The 25,749-nt window shown below is 39.3% G+C and overlaps 1 protein-coding gene across 5 annotated transcripts in view; it reads right to left on the reverse strand.

Moving 5' to 3' along the window:
- The window catches only part of CLEC1A (C-type lectin domain family 1 member A), a 30,132-nt gene extending 7,689 nt beyond the window's left edge, over window positions 1-22,443 (reverse strand). The window contains exons 1-3 of one of the 5 annotated variants that reach the window (XM_033223406.1): window positions 22,131-22,440; window positions 12,757-12,855; window positions 4,556-4,732 (exon numbers count right to left, since the gene is read on the reverse strand). In XM_033223406.1, coding sequence (XP_033079297.1) covers window positions 4,556-4,732; window positions 12,757-12,855; window positions 22,131-22,245 — 391 coding nt within the window. In that variant the 5' untranslated portion in view covers window positions 22,246-22,440. Of the gene's footprint in view, window positions 1-4,555; window positions 4,733-12,714; window positions 12,856-16,052; window positions 16,151-22,130 lie in introns of those variants that run through there. The other 4 variants (XM_033223408.1, XM_033223409.1, XM_033223407.1 and 1 more) reach the window with 4 other exon arrangements.
- Between the last annotated feature and the right edge of the window lie 3,306 nt (window positions 22,444-25,749).

Here is a 25,749-nt window from a genome sequence, read left to right on the forward strand (position 1 = left end):
ATTGTAAAGATTAAATATGTAAAAACCAGAGTCCAGTTTGTGCAGAGACTTACACATAAAAAGCATTTAATAAGGTCAGTCTCAACTGTGGTCCCTGGTGTTATGAGAACTTAGATGGGTAATACGTGCTTAGATAGGTAGTAGAGTGCTGTGCTGAAAAAGATTATGAAGCAGCAACTGGACTCAGCAAGGAGAATCCTGGTTCATTCTGCTCTGGATTCAGTAAATAAAAACTATGTAACTGCAATTTTAGTACAGTGCATTAATACCTCATTCCCATATCACATACAATGTTTTCTTAAATACCTTCGATCTTCAGATATAAGTGACCCTCTATGTGCTCTGTGTAAAAACAAGTCCCATACTTGTATGGGAATTAATAGAGAAATTTTCAATGAATGTCTAAGAGGAAGCAACGGACAATTAGATCAAAAGGTGAGAGACTAAAGGACTGAGAGCCTTATGTGAAATAGGTAGTGATACGATGTAACTAAAGAGACAGAGATAGAGAAACTGTTTTACCTCCTTAACTTCAACTAACTAAAACTTAATATACTATTACTTCAACCAATGGAGGAGGAAAATGGAATACAGGTCAGAAGAAATTCATTTCTCTGTGTATACATATAGATATAGGTATAGACCTAGATATAGATAGATATACATATACATATACGCTCCACTCCAGCCTGGACAACAGAGTGAGACCCTGTTTTCCCCACCTCTCTGCTCTCCCCAAAAATATATATTTTTAAAGGAGAAAATGCATATTTTTGGCTAGAAAAATGGGTGGACTGAAAATGACCTGTTCTCAAATGTTTTGTCCATGGCATATACACCTAAGAAAAATAAAATACCAACTAATTTCTAAACAGAACATGTACACTTTCTATGAACTCTCTTTACCTATAAATTACCATTTTTGTATCTGATATAGTGCAATAAATGTTCACAGATATTTAGGATCAATAAACAATAATGGTCGTATTAGCAAGGCCAAAAACCCCAGGAAGGACATTCCATTTCATAAATACATGAAAATATGTCATCCAAAAAAAAAGGCTAATCGTCTTTTTGTTCTTACAGTCCTTTCTCTCTCCATTTCCCCTTCATTTTTGCTGTGTTTTGGACAAAAGGAATGTAAGACTGTTTACATGTCTGGCCCAGAATTTTTTCCTCATATATCTAGCTTCCCAAACAGCATTCCTGGTTTCTAATTTTCCCCTTGTAGCCAGAGAATTCTTCCTCCTTTCACTCCATCACATCTCTATGCTTCTAGCTGTTTTGCCCCCAAATTCTAGAGCTGTTTTTGAATCTTTCATTTCTCACACATCCATTTGTGTCCCATCATGCAATCATTTCCAGAAACAATATTCTAGTTAGAAGAACCATCATATTTCTCCTGGATTTTAGTAATAGCCATCTCTTATCTGATTTCTCTGTTGCTATTCTTTCCTCTTCCAGTCTAATTTTAACATAATTGTAGATTAAGCCTTTAAAAACTTATGCCAGATCATGTATTTCTTCTGCTCAAGACCCCATAATTAATCCTTATCTGCTCAAAATAGTAGCCAAATCTCTCGCAAAGGCACCTAATGCTGTATATGATCTCTACCTAGCTTCCTGTTAGTCTCCCACTCCAACCACATGGGCTTCTTATTATTCCTTGAATATGCAGATACATTCCTGTTTTAAGGCTCTTATGTTTCCTGTTTTACCTATAAAGCTTGTCATTTATCTGTATTACATGGCTAACTCCCTCAACTTTACAAGTCTTTGCTACCATATAATCATCTTAATTAAGGATTTATGACCTTTCTATTTAAAGTAGCAACAGACTACCCTTGAATTCCTTATCCCTCTTGCCTTGTTTACCTTCATTTCTCATAGGATTGATTAATCTCTCATACATTATATTTAGGCTGGCCAATCATTATTATATACCTGGGACCTAGAGTTTCCCAGGATGTGGGACTTTTAGTACTAAAATAGGGAACGTTGGGGGAAAACTTGGAAATGCTGGTTGATACAGTTTGAACATTTGTCCCCTCCAAATCTCATATTGGAATTTGATCCCCAGTGTTGGAGGTGGGTCCTAATGGGAGGTGTCTCGGACAGGGGAGCAGATCCCTTATGAACAGCTTGGTGAGTTCTCACTCTATTAGTCCCAGGAGAACTGATTGTTAAAAAGAGCCTGGCACATCCTTCCCCAATCTCTTGCCTCCTGGACTCTTGTCCTGCTACCTGCTGCACTTTCCCCCATGTGTGGAAGCTGCCTGAGGCTCTCAGAAGAAGCAGTTGCTGGCATCACGCTTCTTGTACAGCCTGCAGAATCATTAACCAAATAAAACTCTTTTCTGTATAAATTACGCAGGCTCGGGTACTCCTTTATAGCAACACAAACAGACAAAGACATGAGTCATCTTATTTTATGTTTTTCAATATACTTACTTCTACCACCCCACTAGAGTAAGTGGTTCATGAGAGTAGACATCCTGTGTGTTTTGTCAGATATGCGTCAGTAGGCATTCAGTAAATACTCCCACCGTACTGGTAGTAGTACTAACTAAATGGATAAATATCACTTCAGTGGGTGGATGGATGGATGGATAATGGGTAAGATGAGGGTAAGAAATAAAATGTAGCAGATTAAAACTGAGAACTGACATCTAACCAAAAGTATGTAAGAATTTTATATGAGAAGAAACTTTAATATATTTGCATTTAGATTTTATATTTATATTAGATATGACTTATTTGCATAGCTTTTCTTTTTATTTGTTTTTATATACCTAAATAAAAATTTGAAAGACCATTTGTGTTAGGAAAATCTCAGTTACCTTAAAAAAATTTTTTTTGGCCAGGTGCAGTGGCTCATGCCTGTAATCCCAGCACTTTGGGAGGCTGAGGTGGGCAGATCACTGGAGGCCAGAGTTCAATACCAGCCTGGGCAACATGGAGAAGCCCCATCTCTACTAAAAAAAAGTACAAAAATTAGCCAGATGTGGTAGTGCATGCCTGTAATCCCAGCTGCCCAGGAGGAGATATGAGAATCGCTTGAACCCAGGAGACGGAGGCTGCAGTGAGCCGAGATCATACCACTGCACTCCAGCCTAGGTGACAGAGTGAGACTCTGACTTTAAAAATAAATAATAAATAAGTAAATAAAAATAAAAATAATTTCTGAGATAGTGTCTTACTATGTTGCCTGGGCTGCTCTTGATCTCCTCAGCTCAATCTTCCAGCCTCAGCCTGTTGAGTAGTGGATTATCTTTTTGAAGATATGGCAAACAACAAAGAAAAGTATGCACACTGGGCTTTGTTGGAAAATTAGTAAATAAGCGCCAGGCGGGGTAGTTCACACTTATAATCCCAGCACTTTGGGAGGCCGGGGCAGGGGGAACACCTAAGGTTGGGAGTTCAAGACCAGCCTGCCCAACACAGTGAAAACCCATCTCTACTAAAAATACAAAAAAAAAAAAATTAGCTGGGTGTGGTGGTGCACACCTGTAGTCCCAGCTACTTAGGAGGCTGAGGCAGGAGAATTGCTTGAACCTGGGAGGAGGAAGTTGCAGCAAGCTGAGATTGTGTCACTGCCTTCCAGCCTAGGCAACAGAGTGAGACTCCATCTCCCCCCACCCAAAAAAAATGGAAAAAGAAAAATTAGTAAATAAGGACATTATGACCATTGAGGTCATTAGTCATGTAGGAAAGAATCACTTAGAGAAGTAAAACTGTGCCTATTAATATTTTTTCCTAGGTAGCCACACAATCAGGATGTCTGTTTCAGGTGGGAAGTGGTGTGTGTATAGCAGATGAGGAGACTTTGCCCTCCTTCAGAGTTCCTAAAAAAGAAATAAAAAGTGGAAACGTGAACATGTATGCCATTTCCTAAGTAAGCACGATAAAGAGAGCAGAAGAGAGAGCTGACTTGAATAAAGTGGATTATCACAAAACTTGAAAAGAATAGTATAGGAATACACATACACACTCACACTGAAGCGATGCTCCTAGACTTCTCCAGCAGTAAATTTATCAATGGTGGTTCACCTGCCACTGGCACTGTCATCATCTGTGGTCCTTAATAAGCTACATATTTCTGATACTCAGCCAAGTTATCCTGAATTAAAATAACTTGAGTTTGATTCAGGTTATTTGCATTTTTGGACTAGTCCCTGTATGATTTTTAAGATTTGAGAACTACAGTTATGAGTTTGCTTACTTCTTACTAGGAAAGAATTTGTAAGAACATTTGCTGAGGTAAATTGAGACATAACCCTGTATTTTCCTTACTTGTAGTCTTATTTTGGTTATTCTTAGGTAATTGTTTGTATCGTTTTAAAATGTCTGCATTTGAAGAGTGCCTTGATGTATGGTATCACAGACACATGTGAATCACAGGATCCCAACAACTGATCATGATCTGGAAGCCCAAACCGTTTTTCAGTTTGCCAGACCTCTAGTTAAATAATACTTGACTCTCACTTTCACTGGCGGGAAATCCATCTATCTGTTGCCAGATAACATGGGGACAGAGTGACCAGGACACACTTACCTCCAGCTTTGTTATAGAGCTCACGACAGAGTTTTTCAGCCACATGCTGCAGACTTCCTGCAAGCTTTATGTTCTGCACTTGAAGAGATTGCAACTCTCGGGACATATTTCCTAATCTTTCTTCCATTTGAGAAATGGTGTCTTGACCAGTATTGGAGAGCTGGTAGTACTGAAAAACTAACCCAAATGACCAAGTCAGACTGGACAGCTTATTTCTATGTTTTATTTCCATTTTCTGCCTATGGGGAAGACAAACAGTATATTTTTTAGTATCTCGGGCTCTGAGATCTCATATTGCCTATATTCAAGTTTGGACTCTAGTACATATATGAAAAGTTGTATCACCTTGGGCAAATTAATTTCTTTAAGTCTGTCTAAAAATGTGAAGTCGTGGGGAGAAAATGGCAGCTAAGAGGGCTAAGGTGGAGTTCCCACTTGGACAACAGAACAGCGTGAGGAGACTCACACTGTGAACTTTTCCTCCAGGAACCACCTCAGGAACATACCAGGAAAACTGAAAGAATTCACAGATCCTTTGAAGGAAGCAGCTCAATACTGAAAATTCTGTAAGACAGTCAGAAATGTGTGAAGAGGGGAAAACTCACCTCTGAACACACATCCCTACTGGGGAACCTGAAAATCTGGGTTACATGAGAAGGATTTAACCTTACCTGGAGCAGAAATGGATGTAGGGAGCGAAATATAAAATATATGCAAAATATAAAAGTAGAAGAAGCAGAAGGAAGAGTCGTGGAGGCACTCCCATTCTCCAGCTCAAGCCCAGGGAAGCCATCCCTGACTCTGTCTCACAGGGTCCTTGGACAAGGCAGCCAGTGGAATTAAAGAGGAGCCACAGGATGAAAGAAGCTTCCAAATGAATTTTGTAATAATTTCAACTGGATACGAATTTTCTTAAGCAGAATCCAGGGGGCAAAGAGGAACTGCTACAGATACTAGCCTAGGAACTGTGACAGATGGCGTGGGAAGGTGGGGAGGGGCATGACCTGAAAGGATGCTTGCTTTCTCAGTGGGAAGGGTTGTAGCCTGGGGCAAGATCAGAGCCCCAGGCATGAGCTGCCAGGATATAAACTCTGTGTTGTTGGTGGGGTATGGGAGGAACAAGATTTGCCTCACCAGCTATCTGGGAACTGGGTAAGGCCTATCACTGCCAGCTTTCTCCCACTTCCCTGGCGACCTGTATGACACAGCAGAGGCAGCTGTAATACCCTGAGAAGCAACCCTCATGAACCACAGCATTCATGGCAAGCCCTGCCCAAGAAGAGTGTGAGCTCAGACCTGCCTAAACCTGACCCCATGTGATGTTTTTTCTCTACCCACCCTGGTACCCCAACACAAAAGACATAAACTCTTGGGAGCTGTATGGTCCCACCCATCACCTGAGAAACCTGAATACTTATCCTGGCAAACTTAGAACAAGCTTACATCCCCTGTCTACTACTGCAGTTGGTGCTCTCTTTAAAGCACCACCTCCTGGCTGGAGGCCAACCAACTCAAACCATTAGAGTAACTCAAGACAGAATAACCCTGCTCCAAGGAGGGAGAAGACAATAGCTAATTCCACTGCCTGCAACATCCTGGCTAACCAGAGGTCCTGAGTGTGTCCCTCTGACAACTTCACTGCTAGCATAACCAGCATTCAAGAAAACCAGCACACTAAACAGATCTATAACCAAGGACTCTCACAGAGTCTACTTCACTTCCTTGCCAACTTCCCCATAGCAGGTGCCCCACAGATGAGAGACCTGAAGATAGATCATATCACAGGACTCTGTAGACATTCCCCAGCACCAGCCTGGAGCCTGGTAGCACCCACGGTGGCTAGACCCAGAAGAGAATAACAATAACTGCAGTCTGGCTCTGGGGAAGTCCTATGCCTACGGGAAGGGGGAGAGCACAACATCAAGGGATCACCCCATGGGATGAAAGAATCTGAATAGCAGCCTGTGTGTTCCAGATCTTTTCACTGAAATACCCAATATACCCAAATGAGAAGGAAACAGAAAAGTAATTCTGGTAATATGACAAAACAGGACTCTATAACACTACCAAAAGATAACACTAGCTCCCCAGCAATGGATCCAAACCAAGAAGAAATCTTCAAATTGCCAGATAAAGAATTCAGAAGGCTAATTATTAAGTTACTAAAGGAGATACCAGAGAAAAATGAAAACCAACCTAAAGAAACTTATTTATGGTTTTCTTTCTTTCTTTTTGAGACAGAATCTCACTCTGCTGCCCAGGCTGGAACGCAGTAGTGTGATCTTGGCTCACTGCAACCTCCGCCTCCCAGGTTCACTTGCTTCTCCTGCCTCAGCCTCTCAAGTGACTGGGATTAAAGGTGCCCACCACCATGCCTCTCTAATTTTTATAGCTTTGTAGAAATGGGGTTTCACCATGTTGGTCAAGCTGGTCTTGAACTCCTGACCTCAGGTGATCTGCCCTCCTCAGCTTCCCAAAGTGCTGGGGTTACAGGCATGAGACAGCACGTCCAACCTAAACAAATTTTAAAAAACAATATAGGATATGGATTTTAAAAATTATCCAGAGAAATAAATATCATAAAGAAAAGACAATCACAACTTCTGGAAATGAAAGACACACTTAGAGAAATACAGAATGCACTAGAAAGTTTCAACAATAGAGTAGAACAAGTAGAAGAGAGAAATTCAGAGCCTGAAGACAAGGCTTTTGAATTACCCCAATCTGACAAAGACAGAGATAATAGAAAAAAAAAAAATGAACAAAGTCTCCAAGTAAGTTAGAGCCATAGTAAATGGCCAAACCTAAGAATAATTGTTTCTGAGGAAGAAGAGAAATCTAGAAGTTTGGAAAACTTATTTGAGGGGATAAACCAGGAAAAAACCCTTGGTCTTCCTAGAGATCTAGACATCTAAACACTAGAAGCTCAGGATGTAAGGGTGATCTAGCTGCGATATCTGTCACCCCATTGATTGCCAGTGTTGATTCAGCTGATCTGGCTGGCTAGGCGTGTGTCCCCTTCCTCCCTCACTGCTCCATGTGCATCCCTCTTGAATGCACATGGTCAAAGAGGATGACCATACCCGATAGAGGAGGACCAGTCTGGTCAAGGGTATACAAGTAGCTGCACTCTCCTGCTAGAACCTCCAAACAATCTCTCAAATACTAGAAGCTAAAAAAACACCTGGGAAATTCATTGCAAAAAGATTATCACCTAGGTGAATATTCATTATGTTATCTAAAGTCAAGATGAAGGAAAGAATCTTAAAAGTTGTAAGACAAAAACATCAGGTAATCTATAATGAAAACTTATCAGATTAATAGCTGACATCATCAGAAACCCTAAAAGGCAGAAAGGATTGGGGGTCCTATTTTTACCCTCCTCAAACAAAATATTGTCAGCCAAGAATTTTGTATCCAGTGAAACTAAGATTCATAAATGAAAGAGAGATAGTTTTTTTCAGAGAAACAAATGCTGTGAGGATTTGTAACTACCAAGACAGCACTACAAGAAATGCTAAAAGGAGTGCTAAGTCTCGAAATAGAACCTCAGAACCTCAAAATACACCAAACTAGAATCTCCTGAAAACATAAATCTCACAGGACCTATAAGACAATAACACACACACACACACACACACACAATAAAACAAGGTATTCAGGCAAGAACTAGCATAATGAATAGAACAGTACTGCACATCTCAGTACTAACACTGAATGTAAATGACCTAAATGTTCCACTTAAAAGATAAAGAATGACAGAATGGATAAGAGTTCACCAATCAAGTATCTGCTGTCTTCAAAAGACTCACCTAACACATAAGGACTCACATAAACTTAAGGTAAAGAAGTGGAAAAAGGCCGGGCGCGGTGGCTCAAGCCTGTAATCCCAGCACTTTGGGAGGCCGAGACGGGCGGATCACAAGGTCAGGAGATCGAGACCATCCTGGCTAACACGGTGAAACCCCGTCTCTACTAAAAAATACAAAAAACGAGCCGGGCGAGGTGGCGGCGCCTGTAGTCCCAGCTACTCGGGAGGCTGAGGCAGGAGGATGGCGTAAACCCGGGAGGCGGGGCTTGCAGTGAGCTGAGATCCGGCCACTGCACTCCAGCCTGGGCGACAGAGCGAGACTCCGTCTCAAAAAAAAAAAAAAAAAAGAAGTGGAAAAAGATATTCCATGCAAATAGAAAACAAAAATGAGCCAGAGTAACTATTCTTTTATCAGACAAAACAGACATTAAAGTAACAACAGTAAAAAAAATAAATAAATAAAATAAAACAAAGAGAGATATTATAGACATTATATAGTGATAAAAGGAATAATCCAACAGGAAAGTATCACAACCCTAAATATATATGTACCTAACATTGGAGCTCCCAAATTTATAAAACAATTACTACTGGACCTAAAAAGTGAGATAGACAGCAACACAATAATAGTGGGGTACTCCACTACTCCACTGACAGCACTAGACAGGTCTTGAAGACAGAAAGTCAACAATGAAGAACAAAGAAAGAAACAATGGACTTAAACGATACCCTAAGACAAATTGACTTAACAGATATTTACAAAACATTCCATCCAACAACTGCAGAGTATGCATTCTTTTCATTAGCACATGTAACATTCTCCAACAAAGGCCATACGATAGGCCACAAAACAGGTCTCCATAAATTTAAGAAAACTGAAATTATATCAAGTGTTCTCTCAAAGCATAGTGAAATAAAATTGAAAATTAACAATACAAGGCACCCTGAAAACTACACACATACATGGAAATAAAATAATCTGATCCTGAATGATCTTTGGGTAAACAACAAAATCAAGACAGAAACTTAAAAATATTTTGAACAGAACGATAATATTGGTGACACAACTTATGAAAACCTCTAGCATACAGCAAAAGCGGTGCTAAGAGGAAAGTTCATAGCATTAAATGACTACATCAAAATATCTGAAAAACCCCAAATAGACCATCTAAGGTCACACCTCAAGAAATCAGAGAAACATGAACAAACCAAACCCAAATCCAGTAGAAGAAAAGAAGTATCAAAGATCAGAGCCAACTAAATGATATTGAAATGAAAAAAAAAAAAAAAAAGACACACAAAAGATAAATGAAACAAAAAACTGGTTCTTTGAAAAGATAAATAAAATCCATAGAACATTAGCAAGGTTAATCAAGAAAAGGAGAGAAGATACAAATAACCTCAATTACAAATGAAATGAGAGATACTCCAACTGATGCCACACAAATACAAAAGATCACTCAAAGCTACTATAAACAAAGTCCAGAGGGGACAGACAAATTCCTGGAAATATACAACCCTCCTAGATTAAACCAGGAATAAATAGAAACTATGAACAGAACAGTAAGAAATAGTGAAATTGAAACAGTAAAAAAAACTGCCAACAAATAAAAGTCCATTCACAAATGGATTCACAGCTGAATGCCATCAGACATTCAAAGGAGAATTGGTACAAATATTACTGAAACTATTCCCAAAAATAGAGAAAGAGAATCTTCCCTAAATCATTCTGTGAAGCCAGTATCACACTAATACCAAAATCAGGAAAGCACAGAACAAAAAAGAAACTAGAGACTAATATCCCTGATGAACATTGATGCAAAAATCGTCAACAAAAGACTAGCTAATTGAGGCCTGGCGCGGTGGCTCATGCCTGTAATCCCAGGACTTTGGGAGACTGAGGCAGGTGGATCACCTGAGGTCGGGAGTTCGAGACCAGCCTAACCAACATGGAGAAACCCTGTCTCTACTAAAAGCACAAAATTAGTCAGGCGTGGTGGTGGGTGCCTGTAATCCCAGGTACTCAGGAGGCTGAGGCAGGAAAATCACTTGAACCCAGGAGGCGAAGGTTGCACTGAGCTGAGATTGTGCCACTGCACTCCAGCCTGGGCAACAGTGTAAGACTCCATCTCAAAAAAAAAAAAAAAAAAAAAAAAAAAAGACTAGCTAACTGAATCCAACAGCACATCAAAAAGATAATACCCCATGATAAAGTGGGTTTTATCCCAGGGATGCAGGGATGGTTTAACATACACAAGTCAATAAATATGACACATTACATAAACAGAATTAAAAACAAAAATCATACGATCATCTCAATAGATGCAGAAAAAGCATTTGAAAAAATCTAGCATTCCTTTATGATTAAAACATTCAGCAAAATTGGCATATAAAGGACATACCTCAATGTTATATATATATATACACACACACACATATAACATTTTAAAATATATATTTTATATATATTTTATATATATAAATATTTTTATATATATATTTAGATGGAGTCTAGATATATATTATACATATATATACATATATTTTTTTTTTAGATGGAGTGCCACTCTGTCACCCAGGCTGGAGTGCAGTGCAGTGGTGTGATCTTGGCTCACTGCAATCTCCGCCTCCTGGGTTCAAGCGATTCTCGTGCCTCAGCCTCCTGAGTAGTTGGGATTATAGGTGCCCACCACCACGCCTGACTAATTTTTATATTTTCAGTAGAGATGAGGTTTCACCATGTTGGCCAGGCTGGTCTCCAACTCCTGACCTCAAGCGATTCGCCTGCCTTAGCCTCCCAAAGTTGCTGGAATTATAGGCATGAGCCACCATTCCTGGCCTTAAAAAATGTATAATTTAAGTAATTTATCTATATCTATTTAAAATGACATAAATAGAAATGTGGAGTTATAATATTAGTTCCTAACTTCAAGAATAAATTCTCAACCTATATTTACTGCTTGATAAATCTTTTTATGTATACTCTCAAATGTTACTCAACATAAAACCACCAATCTGTTTATATGTTGGTTATTATATTGAGTATTGACAATATACCGTATATTGTTACTTACTGAGTTATTGAAATAGTGTTATTATTTTTTCCATGATTTTACAGTTTGCAATTAGGATCATTGAGAGTAAGTAAATTCCTAATGTCATTTTACTAGAAATGTTCAACATTCAGATTTGAAATTCAGGTCTCTACACGTAAGTATAGAAATCTCTCAGAAATCATGAGAGTTCCTCTGTATTTCCAAGAATAATGGTGGTTGCAAAATAATAGTTATATCATAATGAAATAAAACTTTTGGGATCAAAAGGGGCAATAAGAAATTATTTTTAATTTTGAAATATACAAACAAAAGTCTTAAAATTCCTATAAAACCCAATTTTTGACATTAAAATCTGCTCTCCTATATCACATTTTTCTTTTTTTTTTTTTTTTTTTTTGAGACGGAGTCTCGCTCTGCCACCCAGGCTGGAGTGCAGTGGCCGGATCTCAGCTCACTGCAAGCTCCGCCTCCCGGGTTTACGCCATTCTCCTGCCTCAGCCTCCCGAGTAGCTGGGACTACAGGCACCCGCCACCTCGCCCGGCTAGTTTTTTGTATTTTTTTTAGTAGAGACGGGGTTTCACCATGTTAGCCAGGATGGTCTCGATCTCCTGACCTCGTGATCCGCCCGTCTCGGCCTCCCAAAGTGCTGGGATTACAGGCTTGAGCCACCGCGCCCGGCCTCACATTTTTCTTTGAATAACCTTCTTCAGCTGTTCAGGAAACACTGCTGTGGGGTCTTCACCTACTGAGGCAAATTCATCCACTTTCTTTTTTAAGCTTTTTAACTTGTTTTTACTAGTTTGAAATTTAAATATTTTTAGATATGCATTTTTCTGATTTGATTTTCACAAGTTTTTATAAAATGACTGTATAACTTCCTGGCCTTTAAAAAATATGATGATTAAGGAGTTTACCTACTCTCCTTGTATTGACGGTATGCGTGGCTCTGTGGGTAGTATATTCTGCACTAGCCCACTGAACCTTGTATTCTCAGAGTCAAAACATCTGACACCCTAGTCTTTTGTGGAATGCGAGAGGGCTGAAGCATGCATTTATTTAAAATAAACGATATTTTTAGACATTGACGTATAAACAACCAGACAAATCCCTTCTTATCTCAAACAGTATGTTTAATTCTAGTTGGCAACTGATTGTCATATTTTAATTCTTCTTCCATTATTCACCATTTAAATAGTGGCATTTAAAAAAAGATACACTGAGTTTTCCAAAGGCTAAAGAATTAAAGCTTAAAAAACAAATCCATAACAAGTGTTTCTCATCCTAGACAAACCTTGGAACCGGGATCCTCCCCCAGGTCAGAGCGCAGACTTACACAAAAGCCCCAGGAATGCCAGCCCTATCAGCAGCACCAAGCACAAAGTCAGCAGGATCAGGGCCACTGGTCGCCACGTTGAAGAGGGAGCCCTGTGCTCTGCAGGGAACAGAAGAGAAAGCAGAGTTTAGCTTTTTCTTCCTCTTGCATCTAAGTCAATAACAGGTAAGGGAGAGGAGTTGATTCTGCACTGGAACAAATTATGCTGGACAACAGTAACGGGGGCTGGCTAACTTGATTTCTGTCCTCAGAAACATCATCATAAGGCTCAGTGCAAGCCTCACTTATCACAGCTAGATTTTCTCACACGCCCCACCCATTTGTATCCACCTCTCAAGTCTTACTTTGCACTGAGGCACACTATGCATTATCTTTATGTGGTTGTTTGTACTACCTTCTGCTTGTCAAAATTCTAATTATGAAAGACTATCATGAACATGTCTGAAACACAGCCTGAGAATCTCTGAACCTTACCAAGGGGCAACTTTTTACATAATCAGGGGAAAGATGAAATTAATTTGTTGTTACTTTTGAAAAACATCCCCCTCCCCCCAAGTTCCGTATATGCTTTTTCTAAAAGGCAAATTGCGTGTTAGTAACGGGAAGTAATAATTTTACTGTTTTTCTGTGGAATTGCCTCATTGAAAGTCCCTCTTTTGTAAGGATATTGTTTGTTCATTCATTTGATTTTTTTTTCAAAAATAGATTATAAAGAAACAGGATCATCAATTTCTGAAAGATGAATCTAAACTATTTTTGCAACAGTTAAATAATTTTTAAAACTGTGGCAAACATGCTTTCCTTGCCCTCCATTCTCATAAGTTTGACTAGTAATTGCAGAGGTTTTACTGTAAGTCATGGGTAGACCCTTCACCTAGTGAGGTCACCTATCTGAGTCTGAATGACCTAACGTATCTGACAGGGAAGATTTTCACTCAGGTGCAGCTAGCAGTTAGCATTGTGATAAAAACGAAACAGAGAGAGTGAAACCCTCAAACAAACTCTCATCTCTTTGTAGCCCGTTAGTTCTACTTCACTGAGAATTCAAGTCACGTTCTGAAACAGAAAGATTAAAGAGATGGGAGGGGCTTTTTGAAAGAAAATTCTTTTCCTTCTAGCAAGGTCCTATACATAAAACATTCTAGGTACAGAGATTTTCCAGGCTGGAGTGCAGTGGCGTGATCTCGGCTCACTGCAACCTCCACCTCCCAGGCTCAAGCAATCCTCCCACCTCAGCTCCTGAGCAGCTGGAACTACAGGCACGTGCCACCACGCCTGGCTAATTTTTTTTTTTCTATATTTTTGTTGGAGATGAGGTTTCACCATGTTGCCAAGGCTGCAGGCTGTTCTCTAACCCCTGAGCTCAAGTGATCCTGTTACTTCACCTCCCAAAGTGCTGGAATTACAGGCATGAGCCACCGTGCCCAACCCATTCTAGGTACAGAGATTTATATGAAACATTATTTCCAAATGGGGAATGATAACTAGTAAAGAATATAGAAATAGACAATATGATTACTATCCTCTGGAACTTACAATCTAGTAGGGAAAATAAGTTAAAGTCTCAGAGTAGACATACTGATGTATTTTTTAAATGTGAATCTTATTTCTTAGCAATCATCTCCTTTATAAATAGCTCTCATTGCATTTAGAATAAAATCCAAATCACTTTTCACAGATTGCTCCTTTAAAAAAAAAAAAAAAGGCAATTTTATTATGCTACTTCCCTACTTAAAAACTTCAAAAGCTTTGTTGCACTTAAAATTAAATCCTGTATTAGTCTTATTGAGACCTTCCTTAGCTCTTTCATCCCTTTCTGAACTATTTTCCTCTCACTCACATGTACTACTCACAATGGCCTTCCGTTTAATCCTTAATCTGATCAAGCTTGACCCTAAGTACCTCGTATCAGCCCTACTTCTGCCTCTGCATTAATTTCAGTTTCAATGGCACATCGTTGGAAGAGGTCCATGAGTCCATCTCTAGCATATCACTCATCCTGTACTAGGTAATATTTTCATGACTTTTGTTTCTTTTTCCTTTCTCTCCATTTAGCATTCCATTAAAACAATGATCTTGTCTATCTTGTCCACTAGTGTATTTCCACTGCTGAAAGTAGTGCCTGGGACATAAGGGCGGAGTAAATCTTTGACAGTTTCAATAATTGAAAAATGAAATTATAAAAAATTAATATGACTTAAACTATCTAAGTTTTAAAGAGATAAGTGGGTTCTCCAAAGTTAAGCTTACAGGGTTTTTGTTTGTTTGTTTGTTTGTTTGTTTGTAGTCTATTGACTTCTCAGCAACATCTATGTCAGCAGAAAACAGACTCAGCTAAATACATCTCCCAGCCATGGTGGTTTCTATACACTGACTTTTGTGAGATTATATCATGAACAAATCTAAGGGAGATTTGCTTCCTCCTATTTCCTTCAGTTAACTGAGCTATGTTATTTAGTCTTAGTTTTTCTGGAAAAGGATGGTTTTCTCATGGTATTGATTGTAAAAGTATTTCAGATCAGCAGAACATAAAAAAAAAAAAAAGATTAGAGGCAGAATATAGTTTGGGTGAATCATCCTCTCCAAAACCCTGTATTTGTAAACTTTCTTACAGTCCAAGACAGTTAATCATATGGATGTTTCTAGATTCCATAGTTAAAAGTGCTTATGTGAGCCTACCACCATGGTGATTTTCTTTTTCCACATACCTCTCATTACCATTAAATATATTGTATATCTTTGTTATTTCATTTAGCTTATATCTGTCTTACTCCAGGAAAAATTAAGCTCTTTCTTGGAAAGTATCTATTTAGTCATTATTGTAACCCAGTTCCTAGGACAGTAGCTGAAATAAGCTCAATTGAAATAAATGGATGAATAGGTACATTATATACAAATATCTGTGTTATATGCCTACCTACCCCTACTCAAACATAGTTACATTAATACACATCTCAAAGTTGTAATAATTTTTTAAATCCTGCTACTTCTTATAATTAATATTTGTCTGGCTGAAATTAAAAATAAGAAGTAAAGGAGAAGAAGAACTATGACAGTCAAGCAACTTATTCATCTCTTTATAAATCTGTTTTCCGCCAGGCACGGTGGCTGAGGCCTGTAATCTCATCACTCTGGAATCCTCCCAACTGAAGCAGGAGGATTGCTTTGGGCCAGGAGTTCGAGACCAGCCTGAGCAACATAGTGAGATCCCATCTCTACAAAAGATAGCAACATAGTGAGACCCCATCCCCATCTCTATAAAAATTTTAAAATTCATCAGCCGTGGTGGTACACACCTGTAGTCACAGCTACTCAGAAGGCTGAGGTGGGAGGATTGCTGGAGCCACGGTGGTCAAGGCTGCAGTGAGTCGTGATTGTGCCACTCTACTCCAGCCTGGGCGACAGAGCAAGATCTTCTCTCAAAAGTAGTGATGAAATGAAATGAAATGAAATAAATCTGCTTTCCCTTGCATAATATCGAGGACACGGGAGGTGTTGTTTTTCTGCCCAAAGGACCAAAAAGAGTGAACTCAAATTCCTTCTGTGAAGTGATGGCCTGGACTTTAGAAATCAGAACATCTTTCAATGATAATTACATTCACGAAAAGAAAAAAAATACAGGATCCTTCCTAAGATTGCCTTTAGATCAGAAAAAATAAAAGAAGTATAATAGGGTTTAAAAGGTTTTTAAAAATCTCTTTTAAGAAATCCTCTTTCTCTGATCAAATTTTCCCATTTTGAAATTTTTCTTCTCTCTTCCCATCTCCCTCTTGCTCTCTCACTTTCTCTCTCTCTTTTTCAATATTCTCCATCCAATCATTCTATATAAAGACATGGAGAAACACAATCCTGGGTAGTTCATCTTCCAGGAAGCCAAGCTCCCATGATGGAAAATCCATGAAGTTGAAAGTTTCACTTTTTCTTTTTCTTTGATGCTATTTTTCCTTCTAGATGTTTTTCTTCTAACTGTAGTCTAATGTTTCTCAGTTTTATTCCAAGTGCTCCTAATCATACTGAAGTCTCTCTCCAGGGATCACCCTCATCCTAACACGAGAAAGATTTTCGCAAAAATAAGATGCCTGGGCAGTCGCTTGAGTTTGGCTTGGCTTTATTGTGGTTTTATTTTTTGGAAGAGAACCCCTTTGCTCTCTCCTGAGGCATATTTAGAAAGGGGTGTGGATAGGCCAAGGAATGATATAAACATCCCTAAGAATAATAAGATATATATAGAAAAAAAAAACCTTTCCTGTATCCTCTTAGTATAACCATAGTATAAAAGGCCTTCGTGCTAGGGTCAAATTTTGGATACCAATTACTGTGTAATTATATGAAACTTTGTGGGTGGAGAGTTGTCAAACTGAACCAGTTACCCTTCATCAGGCATCAGAGAGGGAAAATTTTGTTTTCCACCCAAGAAACTAAGCTGACATTACCATATACATGTATATTAGTACACCTATGAATGCAAAAGGTCTTAAAAACTGGAGGAGACACCGAGAGTTTAAATAATGTGCACATTACAAACTAGTTGCAGAGCTAGGATTAAGTCATTATGTTTAACACTATACTTTGCACACTTTTCCGTGAGCCAGTCAGGAGTCACAGAGACATGCGGGCAAAACTGGTGGCAATGTACACAATATTTCAGAAAGTACTTTTTGATCCCTTTGTATTTTGAAATGTAAATGTCTTTGTTTCCTTAATCCTCACATGTAGTGCACAGGAAACCTCCTCATGGGAATCTGAGTTCATGGGTTGAGTCTGCTTTTCTGTGTTCATGTAAATGCAGGTTTCTTTTCTCTTATGAATCTATTTCAAATATCGCTATTTTCATACTCTCTAAATGAAAATGTGTGTTATCCTTCCTATTATTTGAAAAAAGTATACATCTAAGAACATATGAGATATTTCTAGAATATCATTGAGGTTCCAATTCACAGTACTTAGAAGCTGAATTATATTTTCCTCTTCAGTAAAATTTAGGTGATGCAATTTTATATCCCCATCAACAGATACTGCTTACTGAAATATAATTCAAACACAACATTACCATTAATGATAATTGCTCAAATTTCTTGAGTTACTGAGAAAAATGTCTTATATGAATGTTCTCATCTAGCCTCACAAACAACCCCTATAAGGAAGATATTATTCTCTCACTTTACAGGTAGGGAACTGAGGCCTAGCGGGTTTAGACAGCTTATTCAGGAACACACAGCTACTATTAGTAATAGTTACTAAGGAATTATTAGTAACTCCCCAGGATTGTGTTTCTCCATGTCTTTATATAGAATGATTGGATGGAGAATATTGAAAAACAGAGAGAGAGAAATAGTTACTAATAGTAACTATAAGTATGTTCTAGATACACTTTATTTCATTGGAAGCAACCTTTGCAAAAATTCAATTACCAAGGAGTCACTGAAGTTGCCTAAGTTTGCACAGCTAGTAGGTAATAGAGCTACCCAAGCAGACTGATTCCAGAGCTGGACATTTTCAATCATCTTCTTATCCTCCCAACACATCTCAGATCAATATTTATACATGGCAGTGCATCTGCAATCATAGAACGACAGCAGCTTGCAACTTTTCACTTCTACATTATGAAATATCCACTCTAGCAGCAAGATGAATTTTGAAAGCCACACTTCCTCTCTTCCATAGGAAGAAAAGTTTCCCAAGGCTCATTCTGTTCTAGTCAGTTTCTTAGTGGGCTGTATCAGGCTCTTCCTAATAGGATCCCATTATACTCGTTAGCCTCATGGGTCCAGATCATGTCACTTCCTCTGGGAACTCGCAAAACTAAACTCAATCAGTAACTCATTCATTCCTATATTGCTTCTGTGGCCTCCAACACTGATTTAACAGTACTAAATGACATTTACTACAACTATTGATTTAGAGTATTCCTTCCACTTCTCTAAGAACCTGAAAAACAGGCTCCTCTAGTGCATCCCATAATGTCTTGTCATGAGTAGGTTTGATTTAAAGAGTTGTTGAATCAGTTAGCAGTGATTTATGTCATGACTGTGATGAGAGATTTATGCTGTAATTGAGGAAATAAAACTAAGACACTGGGAAATGCAATAGTACTGTAGTTAATGTGAACAAGGGTAAAGAGGAACTTGGATTTATTATTAAATTTTTTAAAATTATTTAACCAAAGTAATTGTTTATTTTATTATATAACCATCAGTTCCTTTTTAAACCACTGCTATCAAAACTAAATATTTTCCTCCTTATTGATAAATTGTTAAATAATCATTTTAGTCTTCCTTTTACTTAAACTCTCTGCAGTATTTATTTGTTGTTTTTAAAACTCACAGTCATCATCACTGACTTTATTCCAATACTCTTGAATTTATTGTCTCCCATTACTCTGATTTTCCATTACTCTTGAATTTATTGTCTCTTGATGCCCTTGATGTCTCTCTCCCAGATTCCTGCTTCTACCACTCTCTGCCATTCATCCCTAGTAGCTCCTTTTGGAATCTTTCATTCTTCTTGCTCCTCAGATGCTGATATTCCCTCAGATTTTCTCCTTGACACTCTATTCTTCTGTTCATTCATCTTTTCGTTTTACATTTCCTCCCTCAATGATCTCACTCACTCCCATACATTTTAGTTACTATCCATTTATTTTACTTAATGACTTAAGTACCTCATCTACTTTATTTATTTATTTAATTACTATGCCAGTAATTCCCACAAGTATATGTAGCCCAACCCACATGCTTAATATACAGGTGTCTTTGGACAGCTTCCAAATGCATGTCCCTCCTTCTACAGACCCCTTAAACTCAAACTCAATTCATCATCTTTCCTGTCCCTTCTATAGTTTCTGTCTCAGTTAAACAGCAGTACCATCCACATTACATCAGACAGAACCTAGTCAACCTACCACCGAGGTCCCTTTCCTTGTCTCCTCACATGTAACCAGTCACTGATGATCTAAACTCCATTGCCTCCATGTCTTTCATATCTGATTCTTTTTCCTCATTTTTACTATACTGCCTCAGTTCAGGTTCTTTTACTCTTGTACCGGACTAGTGAAAACATATGGTATTGGCACATCCAGTTTCCTATACTTTCAACCTATCCTTTCCATTGCAGCCTGGAAGGTCTTCCCCAAATGCAAAATTCTGTTTCTTCCTATCTAAATCCTGCATTAACCTCATTTTAACTATTGAATAGAATTAAAATAGATCAGCATGCCCTAAAATCCCTCCTTAACTTGCCAGACTTACCCCTTTGCCAAGTTTCCCTCCTCTGACTCTACACCTATGCCATACATATTGCTTATAGTTCTCTAAAAATACAAAGCTACTGAAAACCTTCATGACTTTCCCTTCATATGTCTCTCTGTCTGTAGTGTTCCCCAGCCTCTCAAACATCCTCACTCCTGATTCCACATTATGTGGAAGATCTTAAAATTAACTCAACTCCACAGTCGCTCCTCCTGTTAAGCCTTTCCTAAGCTCCTCTACTTAATTAGGTAGACATAACCAAGCTCTCAGCTGTACTGTACATGCTTCTGCCATAACACCTTATTATACTTATTCCTCAGTTGAGAATTGTATTAGACTTTCAATTTCCTTATGAAAAGGGACCATATCACATTGGACATTATATCCTCAGTACTAGGATAACATGACCCCAAACATAAGTTTGTGGAAAACATATGAGGTTGTGGTCTTTCATTTTCACTATCTTAATTGTTTGGCATTTTTACTATCTTGTTTGTCATTTGTAAACACAAACATAGTTGTTATGTCAATTGTTATTGACAAAAGTCTAGAAATTAAATGAATGTATGTGTGATTTGTATTAATTCTAAAAAATAAAAGTTGCCAGCTCTTAATGGTGTCACATCAGTATGTTGAAGCTGAATCCTCCACATTGCCAAAATTTTTTGAGTGATTTCTGCTGTTATTTTTATCAGCGAAGGTATATCAGACATGTTTATCTAAGAAATAATTATACTTCTATGATGGCATTCCCCTGAATGTTTGCATTACCATAAAAAGATGAAAACAAGATCTCATGTATATTGCTTAAGATAACTATTTCCAGATGATTTCCTACAAGACAATTCTTTGTAATCTCTACTCCTACTGTTTGAATTTCCATTTCTTACAAAGAAGCTCCCAGATGTTGCAGCTAGTGTTTTATCTTGCTCCACATCCCTCTCCACCCTTCAACCTCAGCAGAATTTATTTGTACATGCTGTTCCTGATTATGCTGATCACTAATCCTTGAGAGACTTCTGGCTCCAGTCAAAGGTGGAAAATGAAGTTATATACAAGCTACTCAAAACCACAGCCCTAAAAATGGACTCTTCCTAAGATTTTTTGGAGGAAAACACTTTGTATCCTGTTACACATATCCTGTGGCTACAGAAGCTGACATCCCTACTTTTGTCACTTAGCTTCATTTCAAAGAGGTTGGAAATCCCCAGTGTCCCTTAACAGCTTACTGGGTAATTTAGTTTAAAAAAAAAAAAGAGCCATATTAGTAGGTCTCAGGTCGAGAGTCATTTAATAAATAGAAAGCGAATGGAGGGTTTAGTAGGAGAAAGGAAGGAAAACTACAAGTTATTTGATAAAGAAATAAGGAACAGGATCTTTTTAAAAAATTTTTTAAATGTATATCCAAATTTACAAAGGTGAAGAAAATGATGATATAATCAGAGGGAAAGGACATATTAAAATACAGGCACTGAATGAATGCTAAAATATGGGATTCCTTTCAACATTCCATTTCTTGAGAATTCCTCAAGTGTTCCTTTCAGCAATTTTGTGTCAGTCTATATCAGTTCAGACAGACATTCAAATATTTTACATAATTTATCATTCTCAGTACTCACAACCACCTTGTAAAAGAAGTTTTATTACTTCTATTTAATATTAATTCAAATTAATATGAATTAATATAAAGTATTTAAAACACTGCCAGCACATAACGAGCCCTTTATACATGTTTGTGGCCATTAATATTTTATAAATAAAGAATATGATGCTACTAGGATACTTAAATAACTCATCCAAGGTTACACAGAAGGAAAGTGGCATACCTGGGTTAGGACCTAGAACCTAGTCCTGTGTATATTACCATGTGAGTCCTTTTCACTAGAACTGAAGTCATATTTTAGCTTTAGATTGGCTGAGTGGCCCAGGAAATAAAATCCTTCTCTAATTGTGTGAATTATGGAACTGAATAGAACTGGAAAAAAAAATCACTACTATGTCACAGGGTGAGTAATTGGAAATAAAATCATAAGATAGAAGTTAAATGTATAAATTTCTAGGAGGGATAGCTCATCTCACATATTTCACAAGGGCTCTGGTCTATCTGGACTCCAGGAGACAGGGTACCTGTGCGCCGGGGCTCTGGACGCCGAGTTGTGGCAGAGGCTTGAGAATGCAGGCTCATGGTGGTGTCCCCATCATCATCCAGCATGTCCCTCGTGCTGCTGTACTTGGCCTGCATCTGGATTCCTACAGCGGTGAGAGTGAAATCTGGTCGGATTGCCCTGGGCCGCCTGGCTACTGTGAGCTCGTTCAGGAAGCAAGGCACTGAAAGGCATTCCTAATGTTCTTTCCCAGCAAGTAGCAGGGGAAGTCTCCGACTGCAGTTCCTGACTGAACAGGCCCAGCCCCTCTCCTGTGAGCTTGTACTCTGAACGCCAAATCAGTCAGGCTGGGGAGAAACAGCATGTGTTTTCTGTTTAGGCAGTCTCTGTCTAAACAGTTATCAAAAAGTTGGCCTCTCTCAGGTCTTGTTTACCTGTGTGCATTTTTCATATAACTTCAGTGTAAAAAAGGCAAGAACTTACAATAGCAAGGTGTAGCACTGTGGTTCCTTCAGAGTCTGTGGAATAATAATAACTTGGAAGGACACACATCCTCATTTCTTACCCATTCTTTAGGTAGTCACTTAGTTTAACCTCTCTGTGCCTTTGTGAAAAGAGAAGAGATTATAGGATCTAACCCCTTCCTTTCTCCAAGAACAGAGTAGTGATCTTTCTTATAGTATCTGAACTTGATGTAACATTTTATAGCACATTTGGTACATTATGATGATGAGGAATTATACATTTTACTGGAAGTAAAAACTTTTAAAACTATTACTAACCACCATGTGGTTTGCGGAAGCCAGTTAGTTTGTGCCTAAATCTCCTAAAATGAGAGGAAAATATTTTAGGTAGTGTGAAAAAATTCTTCCTGAATCAGTACATTAGAATTATATTCCCTGTCTTAGTCTGTTTGTGCTGACCTGCAACAGGATTCCTGAGAGCAGATAAATTATAAGCAATAGAAATTTATTTCTCATCATTCCAGAAGCTGGGAAATCTAAGATCAAGGCACCGGCAGGTTTGGATGTCAGGAGAGAGCTGCACTCTCTGTAGTGGAGGAAGGCTATTCTCACGTGGCAGAAAGCAGAAGGACAAGCCAGCCAAATGCTACATGTAGCCTCATTTATAAAGGTCTTAATACCATCCTCAAGAGAGAAGCCTTCAAGGCCAAATCATCTCTTAAAGGCCCCACCTCTCTCAATACGACCACACTGGCAACGCCTGAATCGTGCAAGAAACACATTCAAACCATAGTAAGATAGTTATCAGTAACAACCTTGTGGCTTTGGGAGGACAATTAACAATTTGCGTCTGCATTTCCTAAACTGAAAGACAAGAAGATTGTTTTAGATAATGTCTAAAAGTTCTTCCTGAGTCTGTACAATAGATTTATATTACTCTACCAAAACTTTTCCAGATGTTAAGTGATAGATGGGCAAAATCAAGCATGCTAAATATAAAGGAGTGTCAGAATGCTCCAGGTGGGGTAGCCAGACCATCTAAAAGATCTATGAGGAAGTGCATATTGTGGATTCACATGTGTTTCAAGCTGTGTGTTGTTCATCAAATTATTCTAAATTTTTTAAAAACAGGATTTTTTTTTTTTTAGATGACAGATTGGAGGCAGTGTTAGCATGACTCTACCACTTGGAAGGACAAAATAGTGAGTAAAAAACTCTCACTGTGGGCCAGGCATGGTGGCTCACACCACGGGAGGCACTTTGGGAGGCCGAGGTGGGTGGATCACCTGAGGTCAGGAGTTCGAGACCAGCCTGACCAACATGGCAAAACCCCATCGCTACTAAAAATACGAAAATTAGCCGAGTGTGGTGGCAGGTGCCTATAATCCCAGCTACTGGGGAGGCAAGAGGTAGGAGAATCACTTGAACCGAGGAGGTGGAGGTTGCAGTGAGCCAAGATCGTGCCACTGCACTCCAGGCTGGGCGACAGAGTGAGACTCCACCTAAAAAATAAAAATAAAAATTCTCACTGTGTACATTTTTCCAAGAAGCAATGTAGGAACTGAACAGGAAAACTGAAATAATCCATAGACTCTTCGAAAAAAGCAGCAGGTTACATCCCACACCGTGAGTTAGGTGAAAAACTGTAAGCCTCCAGGGTGTGAGAGGTGAAGAGACTGGCTCCAGGATACAAACCCCCGTGGGGAACCTGAAAGTCCATGTTATGGGGGAAGGCCTTAACCCTTCCCAGCACTGGAACCAATCAAAAGAGCAGTGAGGAATATAAAAGTAACAGCAGCAGCAGGAAGAGACCTGTGTGTATTCCCAGTCTCCAGCACGAACCAAGGGAAGCTATTCCTTATTACACCTCACAGACAACCTCGTGGAACTCAGCCAACTAGCTCAGCCAGGGGATGCACATTGTAAAAACTCCCAGCTGAAATTCACAATATAACCTCAAGCAAAGATGAACTCCCTTGGCCAGAACCAGAAAGATGAGTGGGAAATGTGTTGCAGCCGTGAGTACAGGATCTGGGTGCCAGCTGTGTGGGTGAACAGAGTATGGCATGGCCCGAAAGCCAGCAGTTGCTGTCACCATGGCAACTTGGTGTGAGCTCTGAGTGCAGACTGCCTGGAACTTAGCTCACTGCTGCTAGCAGAGTACTCTAGGAGCCAGATCTGCCTTGCCAACTGCGTGAAATCTGGGTTAGGCTTATTGCTGCCTGCTACTCCCCACTCCCTGTGCAAACCCATCTCCAACAGGGACCGCTGCTTGCCAGGCACATGGTGACTCAGAGTGCAGACCCACCTAACACAGCCCTCACCTGGCTTTGCCCCTCCACCCACCGTGGTAGCTTAATACAAAGGACAGAAACCCTGGGGAAGTTTATAGCCCCATCCATCACCTGAGAAGCCAGACTACCTACCCTGGGCAACATAAGGCAAGCACAAATCCCACTGCTACTACCACACCTGGTACTCTTTTGTAAATGCCACCCAGTAGCTGGAAGGCTACCAACCCAGTCCATTACAGCATCCGTAGGTGGAATAACACTGCACTCAGGAAGGACAAAACTACTGTATGACCTCAGCTATGACCACTTCCTGCACCACCCTATCTAATCAGGAGGTCCTGAGTCTATCCACATGACCAGTTTATTACTACTTGAACCAGCATTCAAGAAAGACAACACACTAAAGTTATCTATAATCAAGGAATCTCACAGAGTCTATGTCACGCCTCTGGCACCCCCATCAGACCTGGTGCTGATACCTGCTGTTGAAAAACTGGAAGACAGGTCATATCACTGGATCCTTAGTAGACATCTCTCAGCACTAATCTGGAGCCAGTGAGTGGCTAGACCCAGAGGAGAAGCAGCACTCACAGTAGTCTGTCTCTCAGGAACTTCTACTCCTACGGAAAGGGAGAGTGCGCCACATCAAGGGAACACCCGGTGTGACCAAAGAATCCAGATGGCAGGTCTTGAGGATTAGATTGTTCCACTGGTAGGCAGTTTCTTTCAACAGAGGCAGAATTGCAGTGCTGGGTTCAGCAGGGAATGTCTATAGCTGTCCCAACAGTCAGACAGCCCTGATGCTTATCAAGGATCTTGGAGAAGGGGACTTCTTACCAACCTCATCCACCACTGCAGACACAGCTGGGTCTTCTCCCACAAG

Source organism: Trachypithecus francoisi, unplaced genomic scaffold (genome assembly GCF_009764315.1).
Source record: "Trachypithecus francoisi isolate TF-2019V2 unplaced genomic scaffold, Tfra_2.0 Lachesis_group11, whole genome shotgun sequence".
In the NCBI taxonomy this organism is placed as follows: domain Eukaryota; kingdom Metazoa; phylum Chordata; class Mammalia; order Primates; family Cercopithecidae; genus Trachypithecus; species Trachypithecus francoisi.